This window comes from Lingula anatina, chromosome 6, assembly GCF_051362555.1.
Source record: "Lingula anatina isolate TDL-2025a chromosome 6, LinAna3.0, whole genome shotgun sequence".
NCBI lineage: Eukaryota > Metazoa > Brachiopoda > Lingulata > Lingulida > Lingulidae > Lingula > Lingula anatina.
The window spans coordinates 1,264,833-1,288,572 of NC_141772.1; the positions used below are offsets into that span (position 1 = coordinate 1,264,833).

The 23,740-nt window shown below is 39.3% G+C and overlaps 1 protein-coding gene across 2 annotated transcripts; it reads left to right on the top strand.

The window, feature by feature from the left end:
• The first annotated feature begins 3,292 nt into the window (after positions 1–3,292).
• On the top strand, positions 3,293–23,740 carry LOC106162451 (protein Wnt-16). 2 transcript variants are annotated; one of them, XM_013539752.3, is made up of 4 exons: positions 3,293–3,740; positions 7,072–7,313; positions 13,516–13,799; positions 21,955–23,740. In XM_013539752.3, exons 1-4 carry the CDS (start codon positions 3,661–3,663, stop codon positions 22,417–22,419), a joined length of 1,071 nt encoding a protein of 356 aa, XP_013395206.2. In that variant the 5' UTR covers positions 3,293–3,660; the 3' UTR covers positions 22,420–23,740. The 2 variants fall into 2 exon arrangements, with proteins under 2 accessions (XP_013395206.2, XP_013395208.2); XM_013539754.3 differs by lacking the exon at positions 3,293–3,740 and adding an exon at positions 5,992–6,026.

The following is a 23,740-nucleotide window of genomic DNA, read 5'->3' on the forward strand; positions in this document are numbered from 1 at the left end:
TCAGAAGCTGTCACATGTCCCGTGTTATCTGACTGTTTGCTCTCTATTGGTGCTATCACGGTGTAATCTCTACAAGGTGACAGGGGCTATCGGTGACACGGAGAGAGCGTGTTGCCGGCTTGTCATTCAATATTTGGTGAGAAACATGACAAATTCTCAACCGATGAGAGAGTATGTGAGGCCAGCTATGAGCTTGGAGTGGGAACGGGTTCAGTGAAGGAAGAAAATGTTGAGCAATTTATTTCTTGGGGTTTTAAATTGTCTTCGTCACTTAGTGATTGGTTTGGGCTAGAAAGGTTTCAAGCGTTCGACACACTATTTTTGTGGTAGTTTTTTCGGATTAACTGGTTATTTTATGAAAAAATGAAAGTAGTAATAATTCCAATATCAAAGTTGAAAGCATACACTTTTTGTCAAAGTTGAGAACAAATCTCAAGTACCACTCAGAACGCGTTTTATTGTAAATTAAACGAGAAGAAATGTTCTTGTAAAGTCCTGTACAAACATTAACACGCGGTCGCGGTCTTTACACACAATTATCTCCGACTCCTTTCACGGCCTATCAGAACACATACAAACAAATAGATAACAGACCAATCAACAGAAGAAACAAACACATAAACATGTCCAAAGAGCGTGTGTTTACTGATTTTGAAGTTTGATGTCGCAAAAACGATCGGATGTGGCCCGTTGTTTCAGTGTGAATTGCAAACAAACCACATAAAAGGACCGCGTTGAACATAATCCAGCAAAAAAAATTTCGACCACTTATTCTGGTCAAAGATTTACTTTTTCTTCAAATCCGGGTTCAGATGCAATTAAAGTATCCTTTTTACCATTTTATTAACCCGAGATATAATTGTTAAGACTTTTTCAATCTGAAGAATGTACAGATTATCACCATTAAAAAAAGCCTTGTAGTCTGTAGTGACATTTGGGATAAGAGAGTGGCACTGTTCGTGTAGTCAGTTGTAGGATAAATCGCAATAAATTTTATTTAAATGTATATATATCTATGTAAATATATATCATATAGGATCCATCATACAACAAGTCCCAGATATCAAGAAACAATCCACACGCCTCTGGAAAAGGAACCGAATTGTTTTAGTTGAGAAGATATTGCAAATGCGACAGCGAAGAGGACTTGGGATTGCGCTGCACCTCTGTCGCATTCAATCGGTTGTGTCTCACTGCATTATATAGTTGAGATGATCGGCGCAATTCCAAATCTAAAATTCAAACAGTTTGAAGCTTTACATGATATTACTTTGTCTGAGTCGCAGTGGGTATTGTTCCTCTACAGAAGAAGTTTCAGATAATTTAATAAAACCACTGATAAATTATTTTTGTAACCTGTTTTACGAACGGACCAGTTTCAATTTGAGTTCAAGGGCATCAGCTGTCACGGTGTCGATGAAAGCGGGACGTAAAGCACGCAGGTATTTTTACGGTATTGTGACGGGATATTGAGAGGTCCTACTTTTTTGTGTCAGTGAATTCAGTTTATAAGTAAATGGAATGCTACAAAATCATATTTTCAGTAACATTCGCTCGTCAGTTCCCCCAAAAGTATGTTTTAATAACCACTTGTAAAGACCGGCTGCAGTTTTGGTTAACTTGAATATATATTAAAAACGAAATACATGTATAACTTCCTGTAGTTGCAATGATTTATAGCTTTCAGTTTGTTTGGACAATTGCGGTTTTCCGTTCCATTTTGTTGATGATAAAATCGAATAATTAAGATTCAAGTTTTAACACTCACAACACAAATAGTGCACAAAGCGTTTTGTAAATGCGACTATCCTGTACCAGGGCTTTAATTGCGTAAAAAAGTGTGCATTCCAGCTTCGACTTGACACATTTGGAGCATCTCGTAATACGATGATGATCTATGAAATCACCCTATCTTGGCCAAAAGTTTCTGATCATTGATAAGTATGATCCTTCTTTCGAATAATCGTCAATCGGAGTGATCTGATGCATCAAATCATCAATTTGTAAAGGGAAATGTAGGAACCAAAATGTAATATTAAAAAAAAAAAGAATTTCATTTGTTCGTACCACCAGGAAGTATACGTTGTACCCCAGAGAATGCAGTACGGGGAGTGTGTGTGTGTGTGTGGGGGGGGGGGGGGGGTAGGCTTATGTGCCGTATTCACAAGTGTGTTTGCTAGCACGTCTGTACTCGTACATCACAGGTCCAGGCTTGCCGCCCAGGCTCACCCAAACCTCCACGCCTTCATTAACACCTTCTGATTCTTAGAGGTGTCGCCGCCCCGCTGTGGTCTAGTATACTACACCGTCCCTTCACCTCAACAACATCCTCGTGCTCTCGAGCGTGCCCTCTTTCAATTAACCCACCCCGGAGTACTTAATTAAACAGGTATTCTGGCGTTTAATGGATCGGATGCCTTTAATTCCCTCGCTTCCTCTTCAAGGAACTTTAAGTCGGAATAGATTACAAAGCTGGCCGTCAATTTCAATAGTTTAGGTTTAACAAAGCGTACTATCTGTGTCTCACCGCGGGCTGATACCTTGACTCTTATATCACTCTGCGTCATCTGCTTGGGTTATGCTACCCTGTATTACACCCTATATTATACTGCACTTAACAGGATACATATCCGATACACGAAAATAGCTCACGACTAAGCTAAGGTAATTTAGTGAAATTAATATTTGGGGAAAAAAAAAGAAAAACAGAAAGTCCACATCGGCCTATGTGATGTAGGGTTTGCTGAGTCAAGCGGAGATTAAGCAAGGCGTATTTGTAAATATTTTCGAAAGAAGTCCGCGCCGAGTGACAAATATATGTCGGCATTTGTTTAAGGTTAGAAGACTGCAATTTATTGTGCTATAGGGGATTAGGGCGGGAAATGTTTTACCAGAAGATGGAGTGTAGAGATTGTGATAAACTGGGCCTTTTAAAAAAGTCAGCGTCAAATAACGAACTTAGAGCTGCGTCTGCATATCTTATCTGAAAAGTAGCTTTTATTCAGTGAATATTTGTTTTGTGTCTTGGTGAGGTAGTCTGAGAGGTTAATATTGCCGACAGCCTTAATTGCAATTTGATTTATACAATTCACACTCTTCACACTGTCACAGCGCAAAGATTTACAGCGTATTAAGGTGAAATTTCAATAATTTTCTTCGCATGCCCTCCGCGAGTCATGTGACCGGTGTATTATCCAATCAAACGGAATATTTTATTCACCTGTTGACATCATTGGTCTTATCGGCCAATCAGCAAACAGCCTGAGGCAGGGGGGCCGTGAATAATTTAACCATCAAAAGAAGAGAGTCCAGAAGCTTAAGCAGCGTCTGCACGAGGTGCGGGGGAGTTAACAGCCAAGCCAACATGGAGTAGATCTATACGTCACTATCATTGACAACATCGTAGACAGTTAAAGACCGCCTTGTTACGGAGGTGCATTTTAATCCTGGCCTGCTGAACGCTCCATCTCTAGCCTTCAATTACTGGAAAAAGTGTGCAATTTTCTGCCGCAGTAAGATCTCTACGGATAAAAATACTATTCGGTGCCTGTTTGCGGTGCAGACGCGTTGCTTACTGTTAACGTGTTCATCTCGTCTTCTCCTAAGTTTTCCTGTAAGAACAAGACATGCGAGCAGCGTAGCCGGCGCCTTGGGGAGACAATGGCGCAGTCAAGGTGGGGAGAAGTAGTACTAATATTAGGACTTTACCTGTGTGGGACGCACGGCCTGGCCAAGTGGATGTAAGTTAAAAGTATACTTTTGGTTTCGTGTCCAAGTCAAGTTAGATAGTCATTCCTGCTAGGGTTCTCAAGGTTTGAATATTGTCTGAGGCAGTGTAGGAAGTAAAACTCATTCCCCCCTCCACTCCCAATAATAATAATAATAATAATAATAATAATAATAATAATAATAATAATAAAGAGTTTTAAAAAGGGAAAGAAAAGTTCACGAAAGGTAGAATCATGCTAAGGCCATAACCGAGTCAAATTCGTCTTTCTACACGCAGAAATAACGCTGCAGCTTGAGCATCGTTTGAAGTCTTCTCACAACTCATCCCCAAGAGATTTGTAGTTGGCCACGTGCGGCAACTTAACGCTTTCTACATGCAGTTAACACCACGTCCGCCTTATCGAGGGTATTAGGTTAAAACGCGACCTGGCTTTCCCTCGTTTCTTTATTTCACTTTAGGAATTCAACTTGTCAATCGGACAAACACTCGCAAAAGTTTCCCCTTTTCTTCCAAAATAACAGCTGATCTTGGTAAATGACGTTTTGGATTAATTTCAATTCAGTTCAATTCATTTCTGTACTGGTACATAGATTATCATGACCTTGTACAATATGATATACTGATGACAATGCAATTGGTGTGTTACCATTTTCTAGTTGGTAATTGTGTTGCCTGTTTGTGAATGAAAAAATATATATCTTGATATAATGAACAGATGTACTAGTTAAATTAATGTGTATGGTAACACCTCTCCCCTCTCTCCTGTAAGGTCTCTACAATACCACTGTTTATACCAGGTACCACAGCACTATTTCTCTTCCTTTGCGGTCAACTTAATTTGCAATTAGAATGAAGTGGTGGGAAACTATTAATATGCATTTTTAGGAAATAAATAAGAGGACGTGACAGCGCCGAGAAGGTATGCGTGTAATTATTGCGAGAATGATGTTGTTGGATCTGATCTACAGGAAGTTGAAGAAATGCGGGAGCTGTCACCAGATGCCCCATACCCAGTCACTCTGTGTCACCGAGACTGTCGTTGGAAATAATAATGTCATTGCTAGGGTGCAAATTGTCTCCATGGCACGTTTATTCCGAGATATTTTATCTTGTTTTCTTGTGTAATTAGGTGGGGCTGGTTTTTGGTTTGCGGAGTAGAGATATACCAAGCAGCAATACCTGTTATGATTTTTTTTGTGTCTCTAAGGGTGTTTAGATTGCATGGCGTTACTCTCTGAACAGACTTTCTCTTATTCTTCAAATATCCGTCATCAAGCTGGTAAAAGTTGCACGTTTGTCGTGTTCGTTAACAGTACACACCAACAGTGCATCAAAACTGCATATAATTTAATTCTGATAGTCTAGTGTGTTAAATATAGAATAACACTAGCACTTGAAAACTCCTGTCAACAACAACAACAACAAAAATTATAACAACAACAACAATTACAACAACAATAACAATAACAATAACAATTTTAACAACAACAGTGTCATTGTTCGGCGAATCCTAGCGGAAAATAAGCTCTGTTCCTGTGTTTCTACGTACGATGTGTTTGAACGCACTGTACAGTTAACACTGAAACTCTCCAGTTAAAGTTTGTTCAGACCATGGCTTTTCTGGACCTAACATCGGGTGAAATTGCGTTCTCGGACGAGCAAATCCACAGTGACTCCAAAATTTCAGGCGTTTTCAAATCGAAGGATAAACATACTAATGGTTTGGTAACGCAGAACGCAGTATTACAAACTGTCCGCTTTGAGATGACGTTTGTTTTTAACGCTGCGTATGAAAACGCAAGCAGGAGTCGCGTGCAGACATTTGGCTTGCTATGGAGTTAAGGTAATATACCGGGTCCACGGGGGCGGCTTTAGATGATGCTCCTAACTTAATAACGCATAGGTCGCGTAAGCTGATGCTAAAGTGAGAGAGAGAGGGGCGATGTTATCTACGGCGTGGAGAAGATTGAGGTGACGACTCGGCATTCCTCGACTCTGCACACGTCTTGTGGGCTTTAACTGCACTCAATCAGAGACGAGCTACCTTTTTCTTCTGGTAGAACAGAGAAGTACGCTGTACCCTCAAACCTATCAAAGAACAGAAATTAACCGCGTAGAAAAAACAGAGCTACCTCTTCTTGTACGCTGTCATCTTGATTTGACCTTGATTGAAGAATAATTTTGCGAAATTCTTGCCATGTTTATTTTAACCGATTTTGTGTGAAAATTAACATTTTTAATCGCGAAAGAGATAATGATTTTGTACATATTTTCTGATGTCTACCGGTTCCTCACGGTGAGAGTTTAATTATTTGCTTCTTCAATATCACCAAGTGCGAGTTTCGATTGAAGAGAAAATACCGCTTCGTACTGTATATTTTTTCCTTTAAAAATTAATTTCAAAAATTAAAAATAACAATTGTGAGATTATATACGGGTATCAGTTTAAGTACTTGCTGTTCGACAACGGTAGTTGTGGTACGAGAAGCCTTTGGAGGTGGATTTTTTTTTTCTTCTTTTTATTTTTTTCGACGCACATGCAAGTAATATGTGTTAACAGGGTAGAAGGTTACGTGCCTCTCTGTCTAAATATATTTCACTCAAACGTGCCACTGTTTCGCATAACAGAGTAGAGAGAAGGATGGACCACTACAATGTAGAGGCTGAGGTCTCATTCCCAATGAAATTAGCGTTCTACGTATAGTCTCCAACTCCGCAGAGACGCTCGCTGAAAGCAATCAGATTGGCAGATTAACATGCCTCCTCCTGACGTTGAATAGCATTCAGAAAAGATGATTATACGAGTACGCTGAAAACGAGAGGAGGAGTGTCATTCAGTTAGGTGGACTGCATTCAGCGAGAATCCCTGCAGATTTGGATCGATCTATGTAGGCCGATAGTTCCATTGGGAATGAACCCTAAAAATAATTTTAAGGAGTGCGGGTTATAGAGAGATGGACAGAAATGGAGTCAATAGTGTCCGCAGTTGCAATTCCATGACTCAGAATTCAAGAGCAGATAGGTGATTCTGATAGACCTTAACCCACACCCCACCCACCCACCCACGATTTCTTTAGGGTGCGCAGATACTTTTATCATAGAAGAAAGTGTATTGAACTCATCCCCACATACGACCATCAAAGTCACCGTTTTTCAATGCTCTTAGACTTCAGGACATTTTTGCAGTGTCTTTAATTATCTTCTCTATATCTTTTCTCAAGCTATCCATCCATGGTGACTCCATATTTGTCCAACGAAAAACCACCACGGTTCCTATTATATATTTCATTATATGTAATAATTATAAAGATACAGTATAACATACGGGTCAACTGTTTTAGGTACCTGGGCGTCTCTTCCATCGCAACAAGCCACGACAAGATAGAAAACAAGAACACCTGTAAGGGGTTACCTCTGGACACCCAGCAAGTACAGGTGTGTAAAAAACACCCAGATTCCATCCTGTGTATCAGCACTGGGGCTCGTCAGGGGATTTACGAGTGTCAGTACCAGTTTCAACACGAGAGGTGGAACTGTACTACAACCAAGAACCAGACCGTCTTCGGAACGTTGCTCGATAGAGGTAGGACAAATGATTGTTTAATCTGCATATCAGTTAATCAATCAGTTATATTGTAAACCAATCACATAACCGATCAATAAACAAATCAATCACTCAATCAATCAATTAAGAAAATTTCAATTAATCAATTATTTGTCGCCCGCCGTGCTTACGATTAATCATACAAATACCGTCAATAATTTAAACAGCGATTCAGTGACATCACCTCTTTGATTTTTTTCGACTTGAGATAGAAATAATGAGAAATGTGCCAAGGAAGATGAAGCAGGTTGCTGTTAAGTTGATGTTGTTTTGTTAAGTGAAGGAACGAGACCAGCTACACATACTATAGGTGTATGGTGACGCGTTCATTACAGACAAATTAATTGTCTATTTTATTATTATTTGAGATTCAAGTAGCAATTGGCCTCGTTGGCAAATAATTTCTTCTTTAAGAAACTATGCATTTCCATTTATATTTTATCTGTTATCAGGATAATATTTAACTTAAGCATTTTTTGGCAAACTGATCTTATTTTACCCCTGATTTTTTTCACACTGACTAAAATTCCAACTCATCCATCTGTTCGAAGCCTTTGAAACTTTCAAGATGGCGGTCATTGTTTCCGCGTGCCCTTTTTGACAGAGAATTCTACAGAAATACCTTAACATCACTGATTTGTTATACAGCGTCTTTTATTATCTTTTCAACCCTAGCCGGCGCGGGCTTTGGTACGGCAAGTGCGAGAGAACGGCGCCGCCTTTCATCTGAAACATAAAAAGACGACGAATGTTTGTGTGAATTAGACCCTAAACATGTGTGTTTTCTTCTGTCTGTTTTGCTTCAGTGTGTTTGTGTATGAGTGCTGTACCCGCGGTATACGAGATACGCCGTACGTAGCATGGGACACCATCATCAAAGGGTTGTTATATAAGTTATATGGCGCTTAAACGTTAAAAACACGCTGGGATGAAGTGATAGTTTCTTTGAGAAACGGGTGAAAGTTAATACCCAGCTTTGAAAACATACTCCTTTTACCACAGGAACTTTTTTTCATATAAATTGCTGGAAGTGGCGTAACTCTACCCCCACACAAAGATATCTTAGAAATAGAGACATGTTGGAAATTAAATAGCAATTAAGATATTGGCGTAAAGCAGCAAGTGAAACATTGCATTATCTTGTAATTATATTAAGCAATTTCATTACGGGTACTCGCGAAACGCTTTCGTGACGGGACTTTTTTGAAGATAATTAACCCGTGATGTCGAATGCTAAGTGTTCATTAACGGAGTGAAATGACGGTCAAGACGTTCTTTTAACACGTAACTCAATGTATGATTACGTAAAGGCGCTAACGTGTTCGGTAAGAGGCATTTCATTTAGTTAAATGTTAATAAATAGATCAATATGCATTTTTACTTCGAAGAAGATATTCTCAGGAGCCAGCACAATGACTTAAACAATCAGTATATTTTATAGGGTAGTTTCACATTTGTAGGTTATGAAAGGATGGTTGGTAAGCATTACAGGCAGATGCTCTAAATTTCGTGAAAGCGTTTCCCCTTGATTTGTCTTTTGAGAATATTCAGTGCATTTCATTTATCATGAAATCATACCATTTCTGTAATTTTCACACACACACTGTCTCTCTCCCTCTCTCTTACACACACACACACACACAGAGAGAGAGAGAGAGAGAGAGAGTCACGGAAAATCCAATTTCAATAATCCGACTATTGTCCACTATCTGATATCTTTAACTTGGCGTGGTCCAACAGGAGTATGGCCAAACATTGCGAAACCGTTCTAATAGGATATTCACGTTTTTCAACTTGCCGCTAGTTGGTTTCTAGGGTGTATTTGAAGCAGCGATGTCCCTGGGGGTTTTGTTACCTTCACCAATACCAGATTAGGATTAGCTTAAACGATGAGAGACATGAGAAGGATAGGTGTAATATCAACAAGATAATCCCGTTAATCCCTCGCGTGATAGGATAAGCTTTTAATTGTTTTATGAATCCCGGGTAGTTAATTAATTCAAGATATCTGAAACAGTTGCGTTGTTAAACGCGATCTGTTGCCAGCATTGAAATTGTAACAAGTTAATCTGGTTGCTTTATGTTCAGCAGATAAATTATGGCGTTACACGACGTTTTGACACATCTTTCTTTGATAACAACGTCTTAGAGTAAACTTGTTGGGCGAAATTAAAGCGGTGACTCTCGGATTCTACCTTTGGAGGTGACTTGATAGAATAAATAGACAAGAACCCGGCCAAAATAAACCCACGAACACTATATGGGTTAAAAAGGGGCTCTATATAATCAATTATACCAATCTTATTGTGACTCCGGGTTTTGGTTTTAAACCTTACAATTTCCCACTCTTCCCATTTCAAAAACTCAACGAAACTCATCAAATGATTCATCGATTTAATTGGTCATTTCAAGACGCGATCCTTTCAACATCATCAGTAGCGCCACGCTTGCCTTGTTAGCTCCTGAAACCAAATGCCCCGCTTTTCAATTAAATTTAATTCAATTTCGAGATCTGGCGACCGCTCATTAACTCAGCGTAGTGATAGTCATTCAGGCCTCGCAGACATTTGGCTGATGACCGTGAAATAATTACGATGTGTGTGTTTCCCCCCAGAAACGCCCCACCGAGCGTTTTAGGACCATAAATTATAGCAGTGCGGAATTAATAAACGTGCAGGTCGTCAGGGGTCGAAGCAGTGTAAACACGAACGCTCATTTAAAGGTGTAATATTCGTATTTAAACACGGGTTCGGGTTACTGCAAGGTGTCATTGTTGCTACAGTGTCGACGTGGTAGACGCAAACATGAAAGTGGGGGTTTTGTCGTTCCCATATTATAAACATGCTGGTAGTACCCTCTACCAAGGTGGCAGATTATATGGGAAAAAACGGGAAAATCCACATAGCCAAATGACTGTCTATTTATCTAGAGAAATATCTGTGAATATCTGTGAAAAATCAATCTGTCGCCCTGGTAGAGGGTATGTTGGTAGTAATACGGTTTGAAGGGGAAGACGTCTCGCAGGAAAAGTTTTCTCTGTAAACAGCTTGCAGTAGTTTAAGAACGCGCCATAGATTTTCATCTATTATTAAAAAGAAAACTCTGTCATTTCTTTTTTAATGCCCAGTTTGTCTCTCAGGGAATTAAAAAATAGAATAGAACATCTTAGTAATTTCTGTTAGAATGTGATAGACGTTGTAAATGACAAATATTTCATTTATTTCGCAAGAGAAATGCGTACAAATATATAACAGAACTTTGTGAATTATTAACCAGTAAACGAGGCGATAAAACTGGCATATCTTCGGCTATTCACTTGTAAATTTGGAAACATTATAATTGACAGTTTTATATCTTCTTTTGGTATGTGATGGCGTAGCCAAGCAGAGGGAAAGTGTCTTATTTTTCAACATTATGTGTATTGTGCTTCAGTACTTTAGTGCTAAATAGACGATTTGGCTTTTTAGACAACTGACGCCCTGTAGTATAAAACGGTATTTTGTCACATGAAGTCTGTTTTTTGGCGGTTCAAACATCAGTCAAGTACCTTGTTAAACCTGTTGGGTACATTTAGTTTTGTGCATTGTAACTTGTGGGTCACCAGAGCCGTTCAAGTTATGTATTTCAAGTTGGAATCCTTTTAGGATAACTGAATTAAATTCAGTAAGTCCAAGAGTCAGTAAATGTTTAGAGGCCATGGAGTAAACAGGCAATAAAATGTTTCTCATCAAATCGCCCCCATTATCATTTACGGTCGTCATGATTGTGTGTCGTCGGTGGATTACACCCCACCTCTTCATTACACAACCAAGAACTCGATATCCTGTCACTGTCACAGCACTGGAGTCACGGTAGAAATAGCCGCTACTCAACTCAGTTAAAAACTTTTTGAAAAGGCATTTTTTAAAAATTGACTCAGCTTTTAATTTTTACATGCACCAAGTATGGCGGTGTTTCTACAAGGGCGGAAGGGTTGCAGTCATCAGTAAATTATATCGATAGCTATCTTTGGTGTTGTGTCACTCTTAAATTAGCGTCCGGTTTTTAATGTGGTATATTCAGTTGCCGCGTCGGCAACATCAAACAGGACGCGCAAGCCACCGTTTATTATAAGTGGACATCTTTTAAAGATTTTATCAAAGCGTTCGACACTAATTGTCCGTATCGCCGATCTTAATCTTTATGGTGGATGTAATTTTAGTGGTTCTGGGCATCCCTTACACGAGATGCCTTTAGGCGCAGAGACCAAGAACGCCGAGATAGGTGGCCTCAGGACTGTCACGTGGGTTGTCACGTGGTACACTTACAGCGACCACCGACGGTCCAACGCCCATGAAGACTATAGGCCTATCATTTCCAAGGTGTGGTCGCCATTTAATGCTCGGTCATATCGTAGCCGCTAAACACGGGGAGATCTGCACCTAGGTTTGGTGTCTGTCCCCTGTTTGATGCTTGTTTCATGTGCCGCTTTGAAAGTTGAATCTTTACACTTTCTGTTTGTTTTAAAAAGCGATTTTATAAATACTACGTTTTAACACAGAAATAAGTAAGTTTCTCTCTCTCTCTCTCTCTCTCTCTCTCTCTCTCTCTCTCTCTGTGTGTGTGTGTATGAGAGGGACAGAGAAAGAAAGGGATAAAATGTCTTGATGTTAAACCGCAATTCGACTAGTCGTCGAATACACACACACACACACACACACACACACACACACACACACAAAAAAAAAAAAAAAAAAAAAAAAAAAAACCTATAGAAATGCACATTGCAGTAATAATAAAAAGAACAGGTGCAGTGTGACAATAGGTTATCTGTCTTCTAGTTTATCTTTCCACCGCTACATATTTGTCGCAAATTATTTTTACATGTCAGCTCTGTTTCTTATCTTTCCCCGACATTTGTGAAAGGACGATTCCTGTAAATGAGACGCTATTTTACGTGTCATCGTGCAGTTATACACAATATCGTTTAAGTACGAATATCAAAATAACATGTCTCGAAAGGAGGTCAAAATATGACGAAGAAAACAAAATATAGCATGGGGATCAATCATTAAAAATTTAATGTCATAACACAAGGGACAAATATGCAAAATGGCATGTTCATTTAATTTTCATCCGTCAAAGTAAAATCTGAAAGAGTCGAGAGGCGTTACACGAGGTCATATCCCATGTGTAAATATCAGACAAGTCGCCAGTACAGCAACATGCCACCTGAGTCAATGCAGTGTAGGTGTGCAGAGACGATTTGCTTCTAGGAAGATGGCAATCTGTTTACATGGTGCTACTATGATGCTAAACAAAATTCTCTCAATCCCATTTTACTTGTGTGGTTGCATTCTGTGTCATAATCCCCAATACCAAGTTGTAAAGCAGAAAAAAAACTGAAGGACATTAAGGTCTCACTAATAGATAATAAAAACACAGGAGGCAAGTTTTATAGCCAGTCAGACAAACATATTTTGCTGTACAAAAAGAGTCATTTTCTTGTACCTTCAAACCGCGACACTTTTTATCGTTATTGGAAATTATCAACGTGCTAATCAGGTGTCAAGCGTTTGTCGTCTGCCAAGTCTGTGTCGTCTGCTGCCAATATACCAGATCTCTTCCATCTTGAATTATACATTTCAAATGGAGGTTACAAGTTGCTCCCTCTTTGGGCGTGTTTTCCAGCTAAGTCGTAATTACTAAGGCTCCTCCTATGATAAGTAAGCCTAAACATGGCTGGGCGGGGTAGACCAGGACAGCTGATAGCTAAATGCCGTACAACCGATTGATGTTCGTGATAAGTCACTGCCACGTATAAAAAATACATATACAGGACGAAATATTGAGAGTACATGACATGTTGTCGTTATTAGAAATGTGAAGTTCTTCTTTACGATAGTTGGTGCATATGACAAGTTATTTGTTAAAGATGTGACATGTGTCAAGTTGTGTTATTTGAGAGCGACATCTGGTGGCCCACAGTCTTTTTAGTATTCGAAGTTCTATTTTCTGAGTTATTTTCTGTCTGTAAACCTGTCAGCCTGCCTGTCCTTCTGTCTGTTTCTCTGAGTGACTTCATAACGTTCTTTCCCTCTTTCCGTCTGTCTGTCTGTCTGTCTGTCTGTCTAAAGCACTGCACGTGCATGTTTGCTAGTATGGCCGCCGCACAATTTAAACATTTTCTCCTGTACTACAGGCACGAAGGAGACAGCCTTCATCTACGCCATCTTGAGCGCAGGTGTCGTCCACGCCGTGACGCAGGCGTGCAGCGCAGGTAACCTGACGGAGTGCAGCTGCGACCTGCGCCTCCAGGGCCAGAAGACGGAGGACGGCTGGACGTGGGGCGGTTGTAGCGATAACGTGGACTACGGCGTCTGGTTCGGGAAGACGTTCGTGGACGCTCCGGACACTTCCTCGCACAAGTCCGGGAGGAACGTCAGGATGCTGATGAACCTGCACAATAATGAGGTCGGCAGAAAGGTATGTGGGGCTATCTATTTATTTATTTATTAATTTGTGTAGGACCGCTAAAATATTTTGATCACATTTAAATAATGTTTATTGGCTGTACACGTAGCGACCACTGTGTTACAGTCCGCAGTAGCCTATAGAAGTCCAGACATTGTTCTTTTGCTAATAAAATGCAACTTTTACCTTAAACAATATCAAAAGAAAGAACTGGGTATTGCAAAAAATGATAATAAAATAAAATAAAATAAAATAAAATAAAATAATATTCCACTTGCAGCATGTTATGTGTACATATGTCGTTCAGATCACAGCTCAGGTGCCCGACAGGTGTGCATCTGTCTGTGTCCTTGGCGTGGCTCACTGGCCGTGAAAACTGACGTCCACTGACACAGGTCACTCACCGCTCTGTCTGACCACTACTGATGTGATAACATTACTCACGGACATTGTGGTGACATTATATTTTAACGTGGACATGTCGGATATTATATTTTAACGTGGACATGTCCGATATTATATTTTAACGTGGATGTTGTCGGATATTGTTCTGAGACGTTTCGAATGACGTCATTTGTAAACTGAAGCAGTGAGATAGTAGTCAGTACAGCAGGGTTCAGTTGAAAGAGACATAAAAATCTTAAGAAGTTTCAAAAAGTCGAAATTTAGATCCCTTATACATTTAAATGCTTCAGTGAAACGCTGCCCTTCCTCTAAAAAACCTTTTTAAAGACTTTCGTAGTGCAAAGCAAGAAAATACGTTAAATACAAAATAATATTAATAATAATGATAACAAACGAGGACGAACGAGTCGTGCATCTGAAAAAGAAAATAAATAAATAAATGTATTCATCAATTAATAAAAAGATAAACAAACGAAAGAAAAATACATCTGAAACTAAATGTCATTTTCTAGTCACCGTCGGACAACAAAAAATAAAAACGTATGGAATATTGTTGAATGAGGGCACTTGGACTGATACACACTTGTCGTTCTGTTGTCTGTTATCATTTTAGACGTTTTCAGTGATTTCGACACATGACAATCGGTATTTTATCACTCAGCTGATGTGAAAAAGCGTGATAAAATTGACATGAACATCAGCACACGGCGTCATACGTTCCTGTCAGTTCATTGCAGATGAGACGGGTAACAGTACCGGGCAGCCATCTCGGCTTAACGCCGTCAAAAGCGTGGAGAAAATTCCGGACGTGGTTCTACCACGCTTCACTTGACGAGATCGACGTTAACAACGTCTCAGCACAGCGACGCCGTGCGTCTTAATTAGTGCGTATTTGGAGCCCTGTGTTTTAGAGCATCGGAATGAATTATCGCTGGCATCGGTGTGGCTTAGAATGCAGCGTGAATTGTCTTGTTACGCAGGGTATGCCGGATACGGCGCACGGACGCTGTCGGGGTTTGAAATGGTCTAGATCAACACAGCTATTAAAAAAGTGATCTTGTTTCAACACTGGATTTCTATCTATTTCTCATATTTTTGTTCTGGTCGTTTTTGGTATGATCTGGTATGACTCCTTGGTTTGAGAAACCATGGCACTTGTTGCGCCAAAATTTCACGGAGTTAAAATTAAAAAAAAAAAAAAACTTTATTGTGACACGGTATAAGACAACTACATGTATACCTTTTTCAAAGGCTGGTTTTAGAAGAAAAAAAGTCGCTGAGAACTGTTAGCCTGTTCAATGTCAGTATCTGTGCATGCAGTGATTAGTCGACTCTTCTCTTGGTATGCATTCACTTCTTAGTTCTTTCAAGAACTGATGGGCTCGAGTTCTTTTGAATAGAGAGTACTTAAAACGATAATTGTGTTTTAATAGCACTTAGTTTCAGCTTTCCAGCCATTGGGTAGCTTCTATTTCTATTTCCCCAGCAGCGGTCGCGAGAAACAGGTGACGATGAAGTTTTGTTTACTGATGTAACCACGCGCACACACACACACACACAAACGCACACACACACACACACACACACACACACACACACAAATACAAAACTACATAATCGGACGCATAATAGCCACAAATTAATCGTTTCAATGTTCTTTCTCCGTCATGTCTTTAAAGTGTCATCTATCATGTGTCCTCCTCTGACATACCGCGTCTTTTCCACGTTTGGAGGATAATAACTGTGAAGATTTTATTGACCTTTGGGTTGGTAGACTGTCATTTTTGAAAACCTGTTTTGCTTTTTTTCTTTAAAGTAAAGGGAGGGATGGGAATGTTGGAGGTGAGTCATGCTTTAAATCTACAGGACACCTGCGACGAGGGGATCCGTGTGAGAAGTATCATGTTTAAGGTGTGTGCGTGTGTGCGTGCGTTGAGAGAGAGAGAGAGAGAGAGAGAGAGAGAGAGAAAGAGACCTTATATTAGTTCATCAATTTGTGGCAAATAGTAAAACGTTTAACATGTTACTCTTTAAATAATCATAACGGAACTAACAGATGAGGTAAATAGTTCTATTTAGCTAAGTGAACTTGCAGTAGCTGGATAATTAATGGTTCAGTATTTTTTCCTCTCTGGTTGATTTGTCACTTTGCCGCTTTTCTTGCTCTTAGTACATTTTGGTAAGTTAGGACAATTTTATAGAAGTCCTTGTAATAAGATAATCTAAATAAAGTTTTAGTCTATCAATCTAAAAAAACCAATATAATCCAATATAATCTATAAAAATTCACCACGTGTTATTACAATGTAGAGCATGTAGAGCGTCTGCTATGTATATAATTTTGAACTCAATAATTTTAGTATTTAAACCGTGCTGCTTAATATGAGGACTAACAGTACATCTAAATGAAAAAGAAGTAAATTTAAATGAAGAAAAAAGAGAAAATGTCAGTTGTTGATAATTCAGACCTCTCCCCCCCCCCCCCCAAAAAAAAAGGGGTCCTCCTCGAGTCTCCAGGTGGTATAGAAGTGGGTAGCAGGATAGGTTACAATGACCAGGTGAGCGCGAACGATGACACTTGATTTCTGACCAAGTTCGTTTGTTTTTCTTCGGTTGTGTAAATATTCTTTAGAGCGAAAGATACCTCCTCGAACTACACTCAAGGTGTCGGACTTACGGAAGACAAATAACCTTTGAAGTGAAGAAGCTTTTATCACAAAGTTTAAGTTTTTTGCCAGAGCTGTGTTGAAAAAGTTGTGTTTTTGCGCGTGAAAAAAGTCTTGCAAACCTCTTTCGTCGTTTGTCACTTTGGCTGGGGTTTTTCTTAACAAATAAGCCAAGATGAAATTAGTTAACATATATAAATAACGATAGACTCAACCTACTTTAGAAAAGTAAGAAAGTTTCTGTTTAATGACAGTGAAATGAACGCACTTCATGAGGTTTACCGGCTAAATTAGATTTCCCCCGGAAAATAAGAAATTTCACGTATCATCTATCTATCCCTCTCTGCACTTGGATTCGACCTTTGGTAAAATTCATAAAGGTTGATTTTAGCTTAAAATGACTGGCTAGTCATAATAACAGCGATCATTTTCCTATAAGCTCAACATCAGAAAAAAAATTTTAAGGGATTTTAATAATTTGTGTAAATTTTTATAAGAAGCATCAGGAACGCTCGTGAAAAATATTTAAGGGGTTTAATCATGTTAAAGCTGTATGTAAGGTTTTATAAGATGCTGTGGATGGCAAAAATAAGCACATTAAAAAAATCACCCATGTGACCATGGGGTAAATAGCTAATAGTTCAGTAATACTGAAAAGTGTTGTGTTCTCACATCACACAATATAGGCCTACAAATAAAACCTACGTGATCAAAATTCATCTTTTCATCTCAAAGTTTTTAGGGAGGTGGCGGGGGGTGGGGGATAAGGCTGCCCTTGCACTAATCCTTAAAAAATGAAGACGGGGGTAGGGGTAAGGGTGAAGATCGCCGTAGAACCCCCTGTAGGCCTATCAATGAGTGATTACCGTTACCACAACACCAACAGCCGATGTTGACACGAAGTCAACTCATTTCGCGCCCTGTGCGATAAACTGAAATAATCTATTACTACAATCAGCGGTAATTTTGTTTACTCTCGTTTAGAAACTGCGGTTTATTATTTGGAAGCAAAATCGCCTCGAGCTGAGAAAAAACAACACTCGGATGGAAGGGCCTCTAACGTCCTCCAGGCGTTACGGAATTGAAGGATAAAAAGGGGAAGCCGTTCGTTGTGGGGTGAAGAAAGTTTTTCTAAACATATCCGTTTTGTATTAGAATATTGAAAGCCGTCTAGGTAGTGTCTGTGTCCGTACGAGTACTATGATTGTTATGAATGTTGGTATTATAAGATGTCTGTCACATCAGGACCGATCTTCTCTTATGTGCATGTTCTAATATACCAACTTACGTGGAATTCATAGGACTGTGGCCAACACGCTCTATGATTTTGTATAAATTCGGAAGTCAAATTAAAGAAAGCGTCTGAAAACCACCCAATGTTTTTCTTTAATTCAGATTACTAGACTACAAGATACAGCTCTTTCTTGATTTTTTTGCGGATCAAATTGTGATGTCAATCTACGATACAGACTATGCAAGAGAACTCTCGACATACTAATGATTTTACCTCCTTTGCTCAATAAATAAATAAATAAATAAATAAATAAAACTGTAGTTATTAGTTTTAATATAAAGCGCCAATGATTAAACATTAGCCCACTCTCTCCAAACTATTTCCTTTGAAAAACCGAGAAATTGTATATTTACTCCACCAACAATAAATTAAATTTTTATGGCAAACTCTCTCTCTCTCTCTCTCTCTCTCTCTCTCTCATGTATCACTCACTTACTTTGAAATAAGCCCGCAGGTGGACTTCGTGCCTTCCGCAGCTCGCAAAAATGTAACCGACAACAAATGAGGTGAAATCAACTAAGAAACTGACAAGGGCGCGTGAATGTTTTTGGCGCATCTCTCAGAGTTCTTGCATTTTCGTTTGCCTGGTTAATCAGAGAAAGATTGATCTAGACTTCAAGTTAGTTAAGACCTTTTGGTGTTAAGAATTGTGTAGACTTTCTTGACTTGCCAAGATAATTTCCACCAGGTACAGTGAACAGAGCTAAACCGTAGACAAAACTATTCGAGAAATAGGAAGTATAATTTTATTGGCACGTTCATCAGTTCATCTGAAATGGATACAACTGTGTGTGATGAATCACTAATAAACAGTAGATTCTTGTTATTTGAGGAAAACCTGTCATTATTTCTGAGGGTATGTTGGTTATTTGTAGCTAAGTGATGCGGAAAAAATGTCTTCAAAAAAGACCCCGAAGTGGACAAAACCCACAGTTGTAATGATACCGTTTTGCGGTGGTTACGTAGACATACTATTGCCATCGGTCGTCGGAATGCGGCCTTGGAGATCGAAGGCACGTAGAAAATACGATAAACAAAAGCATCTTTCGCGCGCATCGGTACGAAGTCAGGCTTACTGATCGTATCGTGTGAAATATTTCAATCGATTTCAAAGTGAAGAAACTATCCCTAAACCATTCGAGACTAACGTCTCATCTAACTCTGATAGCTTCTCTTCCTTCGATTACTTCCTCCTCGATTGCTCTTTTCAAATGGTAAAAGACAGACAATCTAATCGAGTAATAATAGATTGAAAGGTAGCGTTTAATAATTTCTTGACCAGGAGCTGCCTCCAGGCACCATTGTCGCAATGGGCCGACCATCTAGATGCTTCCTAATTAAACATCAACAGAAGCTGCGCCATTCCGTTTATTCCTTGTAATAAGAAAAGCTTAACTTTCCTTTGTGCTCTTGATTGACAGTTTGGTCTGCCATTGTTGCGCAGTTTTCATCAATTAAATCGTGGGGAATTTAATGCAGTCTATACTAAATGGAATAAATAACGCAGAGGCAGTGTATCGGATACTACGTAGGTATTTAGTGCTGGGGGCGGGGGCGGGGGGGGGGGGAGACGGTGTGAAATTAGCAGTAAAATACAGTCATATGTGACAACGTCGCATACCTGGAGTACTTACCTATGTAACAGTTACACATTAAATGTGTGTATGTTTATGATAGATCACACTGATGATCACTTGATATTATTTCTGTAAATATGCCTATGGGTGATCAGCTGTTGTGGTATGTGCGGGCAGAATTGGCTTGAGAATGGCTACTTTTAATTGTCAGTAAAGACAAAGTTTTTTATCATCTGCAGACATTTTCGTTTCCGCACGAAACTCCTTTAAACTCGTTACACAACTGGTTGAAGTACCAAATGTTAAAGCGATATCGAATCCGGAGAGCTAGGAGATTACACGAAATCTTATCCTTTTTATTACTAGACTTAAAAAACCGACAAACAAACGGATAACTAAGATAAAAATCCACATTGCAATCTTAGACGAGGGATAGGTCCTGTAGTTCGGTGCAGGTAAATATTGTAGAGTTCAAAATTGACAGCCAACCTACCCTGAAAAAAATGAATGAAAAAATAATGAAACCATATATAAATGTCAGGATGATACCATATTTCATTTTTTTGAGCGCTCAGATATTTGTTTATTTTGTACATTTTGATTAAAAAGTATTTTTTGGTCACGAGGGGGCAACTTTTAGTGAAATTTAACAGAGCTAGCATTTTTGGCCGCTGATAATATCATTAGTTTCTGAAGTTAAAGAGTTCAGTACCTTAACTTAAAACGAGTTTTGGAAAAAAAAAAACGTTGTCATAGTGTTAATAGTTTCAAAATATTTTCTTATTTTCTTATGTAGATATTCGCCTAAAGTAAACACTATTTTCTCCAGTCGATATTTGTTGTTTTGTGTAATTCATTATCATTTCTTCGTGATCGGTTGTTTTCGGAGATTACAGATAAAAAATCACTAACTATTATAACGATTGATAATTTCAAAAAAAAAAAAAAAAAAAAAAAAAAAAATCCATCGTCCTCGTGTACCTCGACCATTGCCGAGTTCAAGCAAACGCCCTGTTATTTCGCCATTCTTTGTTGCTGGCATCCGTCATCCCCAGCCCAAGTTCCCCAGTAACCGGAGAGGTGCCGAGAACTGTCAAGTGTCGTATTGAAGAAGACACCAACTCTTGACGCCATTGTTCGGACTCGTCCCGGTGAAAAATTCCATCACCCGTTCCCCTCAGTCCTGTGGAGTGACGTCTATATCCGTGGATCATCTTAATCAAAAGGCAGAGATAGCTAAGACCGGGGAACAATTAGGCGGGTGAAATTTAATGGAAATATGGAGTAAACACGACTCCTCAACCCCGACCGCTGAAGGTGTCGGTTTAAATGAGATAATATGCCTGCTGGCGACAGCCACCGCGTGTTGTAACTGTTATATATAAAAACAGATCTGGTTTCTGAACCAAACAGATCGGAAGAAAGTTTTCAGTGTTGCAAGAAATTTTCCCACAGGTCCGTAAAAAAACACACACAAACTTCTAAAGAAAATGTTTTGGAAACAGCAACAAATGGTAAAGAAGATACCAACATACTGTAATGTACGGAACGCGGGAGAGACGCGTTCCTCGCAGTCCAAATCGTCAAAAATGTTAACTTAGGTATCAGTTTTAGGTGAACGCGTGTTTGTATCTTAGTTGCTGCCTGCCAGAACGTTAGGTTGTGTATTAAAGCTGAGGTGTTAACGTGTGTATAATACTTGCTCGTATCGCCAAAGCAAAGGCATACGCTTAAGTATTCGGGAGCTCGTGCGTCTTCTCTTGATGTTTGATTCCTTTCAAACATTTGCCAAAAATGGGTTTAGACATTTGTACTGATCAATTTGATTGTGTTATTTTCTCTCTTATAAGTGAGTAAGACAAAATAAAAATAGACAAAAAGAGCTACCTCAGTTTAACTACGTGGTTTATCTATTATTCATTCATTGGTTTATTTATCTGACAATAAGATACAATTCCATTGTGCTATGATACAGAGATGGCAAGTAACCGATAAGTCCAATAAAATACAGTATTTTAGCGAATACGGCCTCTTGGTGCAACAGAAATCATTTTACAACCGATCAATGATATTTTCATCCACTAATAAATAAAAGTTGGTAAAATAATTGGTCGATGCAGACGAATTTTCAACATCCTTTTGTAGTAAAACTTTATATTCTCTTCGGAAATCATTCATCATTCTTGATGTAAAATATGAGATTTCTTTTCTTTTTTTCATTGCAGGCTATAGTGAAGCAGATGAGGAGACAGTGCCGTTGCCATGGAGTTTCAGGCTCATGCGCAGTAAAGACATGTTGGAAAGGACTGCCACCTTTCCGCCAAATCGGAAACTATCTCAAAACCAAGTACGAACACTCGGTGCAGGTGGCGCCACGATCAAAACGCAAACTGCGCAGGCGCGAGCGCGTCAAAAGGAAAGTGCCTATTCCTGTGGACATTCTGGTGCATTTGCACCGGTCGCCGAACTTTTGCAGGGCAGACGCGAAGCAGGGGATTCCCGGTACAAGAGGGAGGATGTGTAACAAAAACTCCCGGTCACAAGACAGCTGCGACCTGTTGTGCTGCGGTAGAGGTTACAACACCCAAGTGAAGCGCCATTCAGAAAGGTGTCACTGTAAATTCGTATGGTGCTGTTACGTTAAATGTCAGACGTGCGTTTCTCAAGTGGACATTCACACGTGTAAGTGAGGACAGTACTTGGGGCACGGTCAGGAAGTTTCCCAACAGAGACTTCAAGTAGACAGAAGTGTTGTTATAAACGCAGTCATTGCAGATGTACATTAACGTTTTTTCATGATATATATAAATTGTACAGGATGTATTTATGAGGACATCTTTCAGTGTATCGGGTACACGCGAGGGGAAAATTTTATCCGCTTTATTTCCTCAACTTCACCCGTTTTACAAGCCAATCAAATGTTTTTTCGTCATCAGCAACTTGCACGTTCGTCAGTGGAATATCTTCATTAGATGCGACGAGATTTCTACTTTTAACGTGCTGGGCGAAATAAAAGCCACCGACACTTCATTCAGTGCACATATTTCATTTGTGATGTCAGTAAGTGCATTTATGACGTTAGAAATTGTTTCTGTGATGTCACTGTGTCAACCATACGCGTTCCAGTTGCACCCTGGGATTGTACATATCCGACGATTACAGTAAAGATGTTTAGGCGCAAACTTCCAAGAGTCTCACAGTCGGTTAACTTTCCTGACCGTGATTCAACGGCGTTTGTGTACGTAAGTGCATGAACAGAGGTTTTACATGTACTGGTTTTCTCGAAACCAAATTGTAATGAGAAATGTTATCATTTGTCTAGACTTAACCAGACCGCTACTAGTACATGAGTGATGTCAGCAAGGCTGGTGCATGCACTGACTAGATCAACTGAGATGATATGCCAAGGACTTATATAGGTGTGGTTTTAACTGTAGCAAAATTATGACTCTATCAGCCATAATCAACGGAGCAGCACACGGAGAACTTAACTACAGCTTTATTATCACTTTAGATGGTGACACGACTCCGACTGTGTTTGACAGTCTTGTGTAAAGATACGTCTATCTATCTATATGTAAATTAATATTAATATGTTTATCTCACGTTAAGTCAAATCAAGAACAGCGTCATCTGTTACCGGCGAGGCACAATAACAGATTGGGTCACAATCGCATTTGTATCAACCGGCACACCTATCGCATTACGCCATTCCTAGACGTCTCGCCTCAACTATCACAATACAGCTTTATTTATATACAAATCTCTTTGGCGGGAACCTAGTATGCAATGACACTGCCTGTACATAACAGAGCTAACAGTTTTGATCAGTTACTGGACCAGTATTTGCCATATGAACATCATACTGTAATGTTTTTTTATTTGCACGGTTGCCAACCACAGCATAAAAGACTCACTGACCACGAGCGACCGCCTTTTATACAAAAAGTCATAGCTATTTTCCGTAGATATTTATAATGATTAAGTTTAATAAAATATCATTAAATCATA

Bases quoted from the DNA above. Each gene is read 5' to 3' on its own strand.
- LOC106162451 (XM_013539752.3), top strand. From the start codon at position 3,661: ATGGCGCAGTCAAGGTGGGGAGAAGTAGTACTAATATTAGGACTTTAC. The intron at 3,741-7,071 runs GTAAGTTAAAAG...CAACTGTTTTAG, and splicing joins CACGGCCTGGCCAAGTGGAT to GTACCTGGGCGTCTCTTCCA. The intron at 13,800-21,954 runs GTATGTGGGGCT...TTTTCATTGCAG, and splicing joins ATAATGAGGTCGGCAGAAAG to GCTATAGTGAAGCAGATGAG.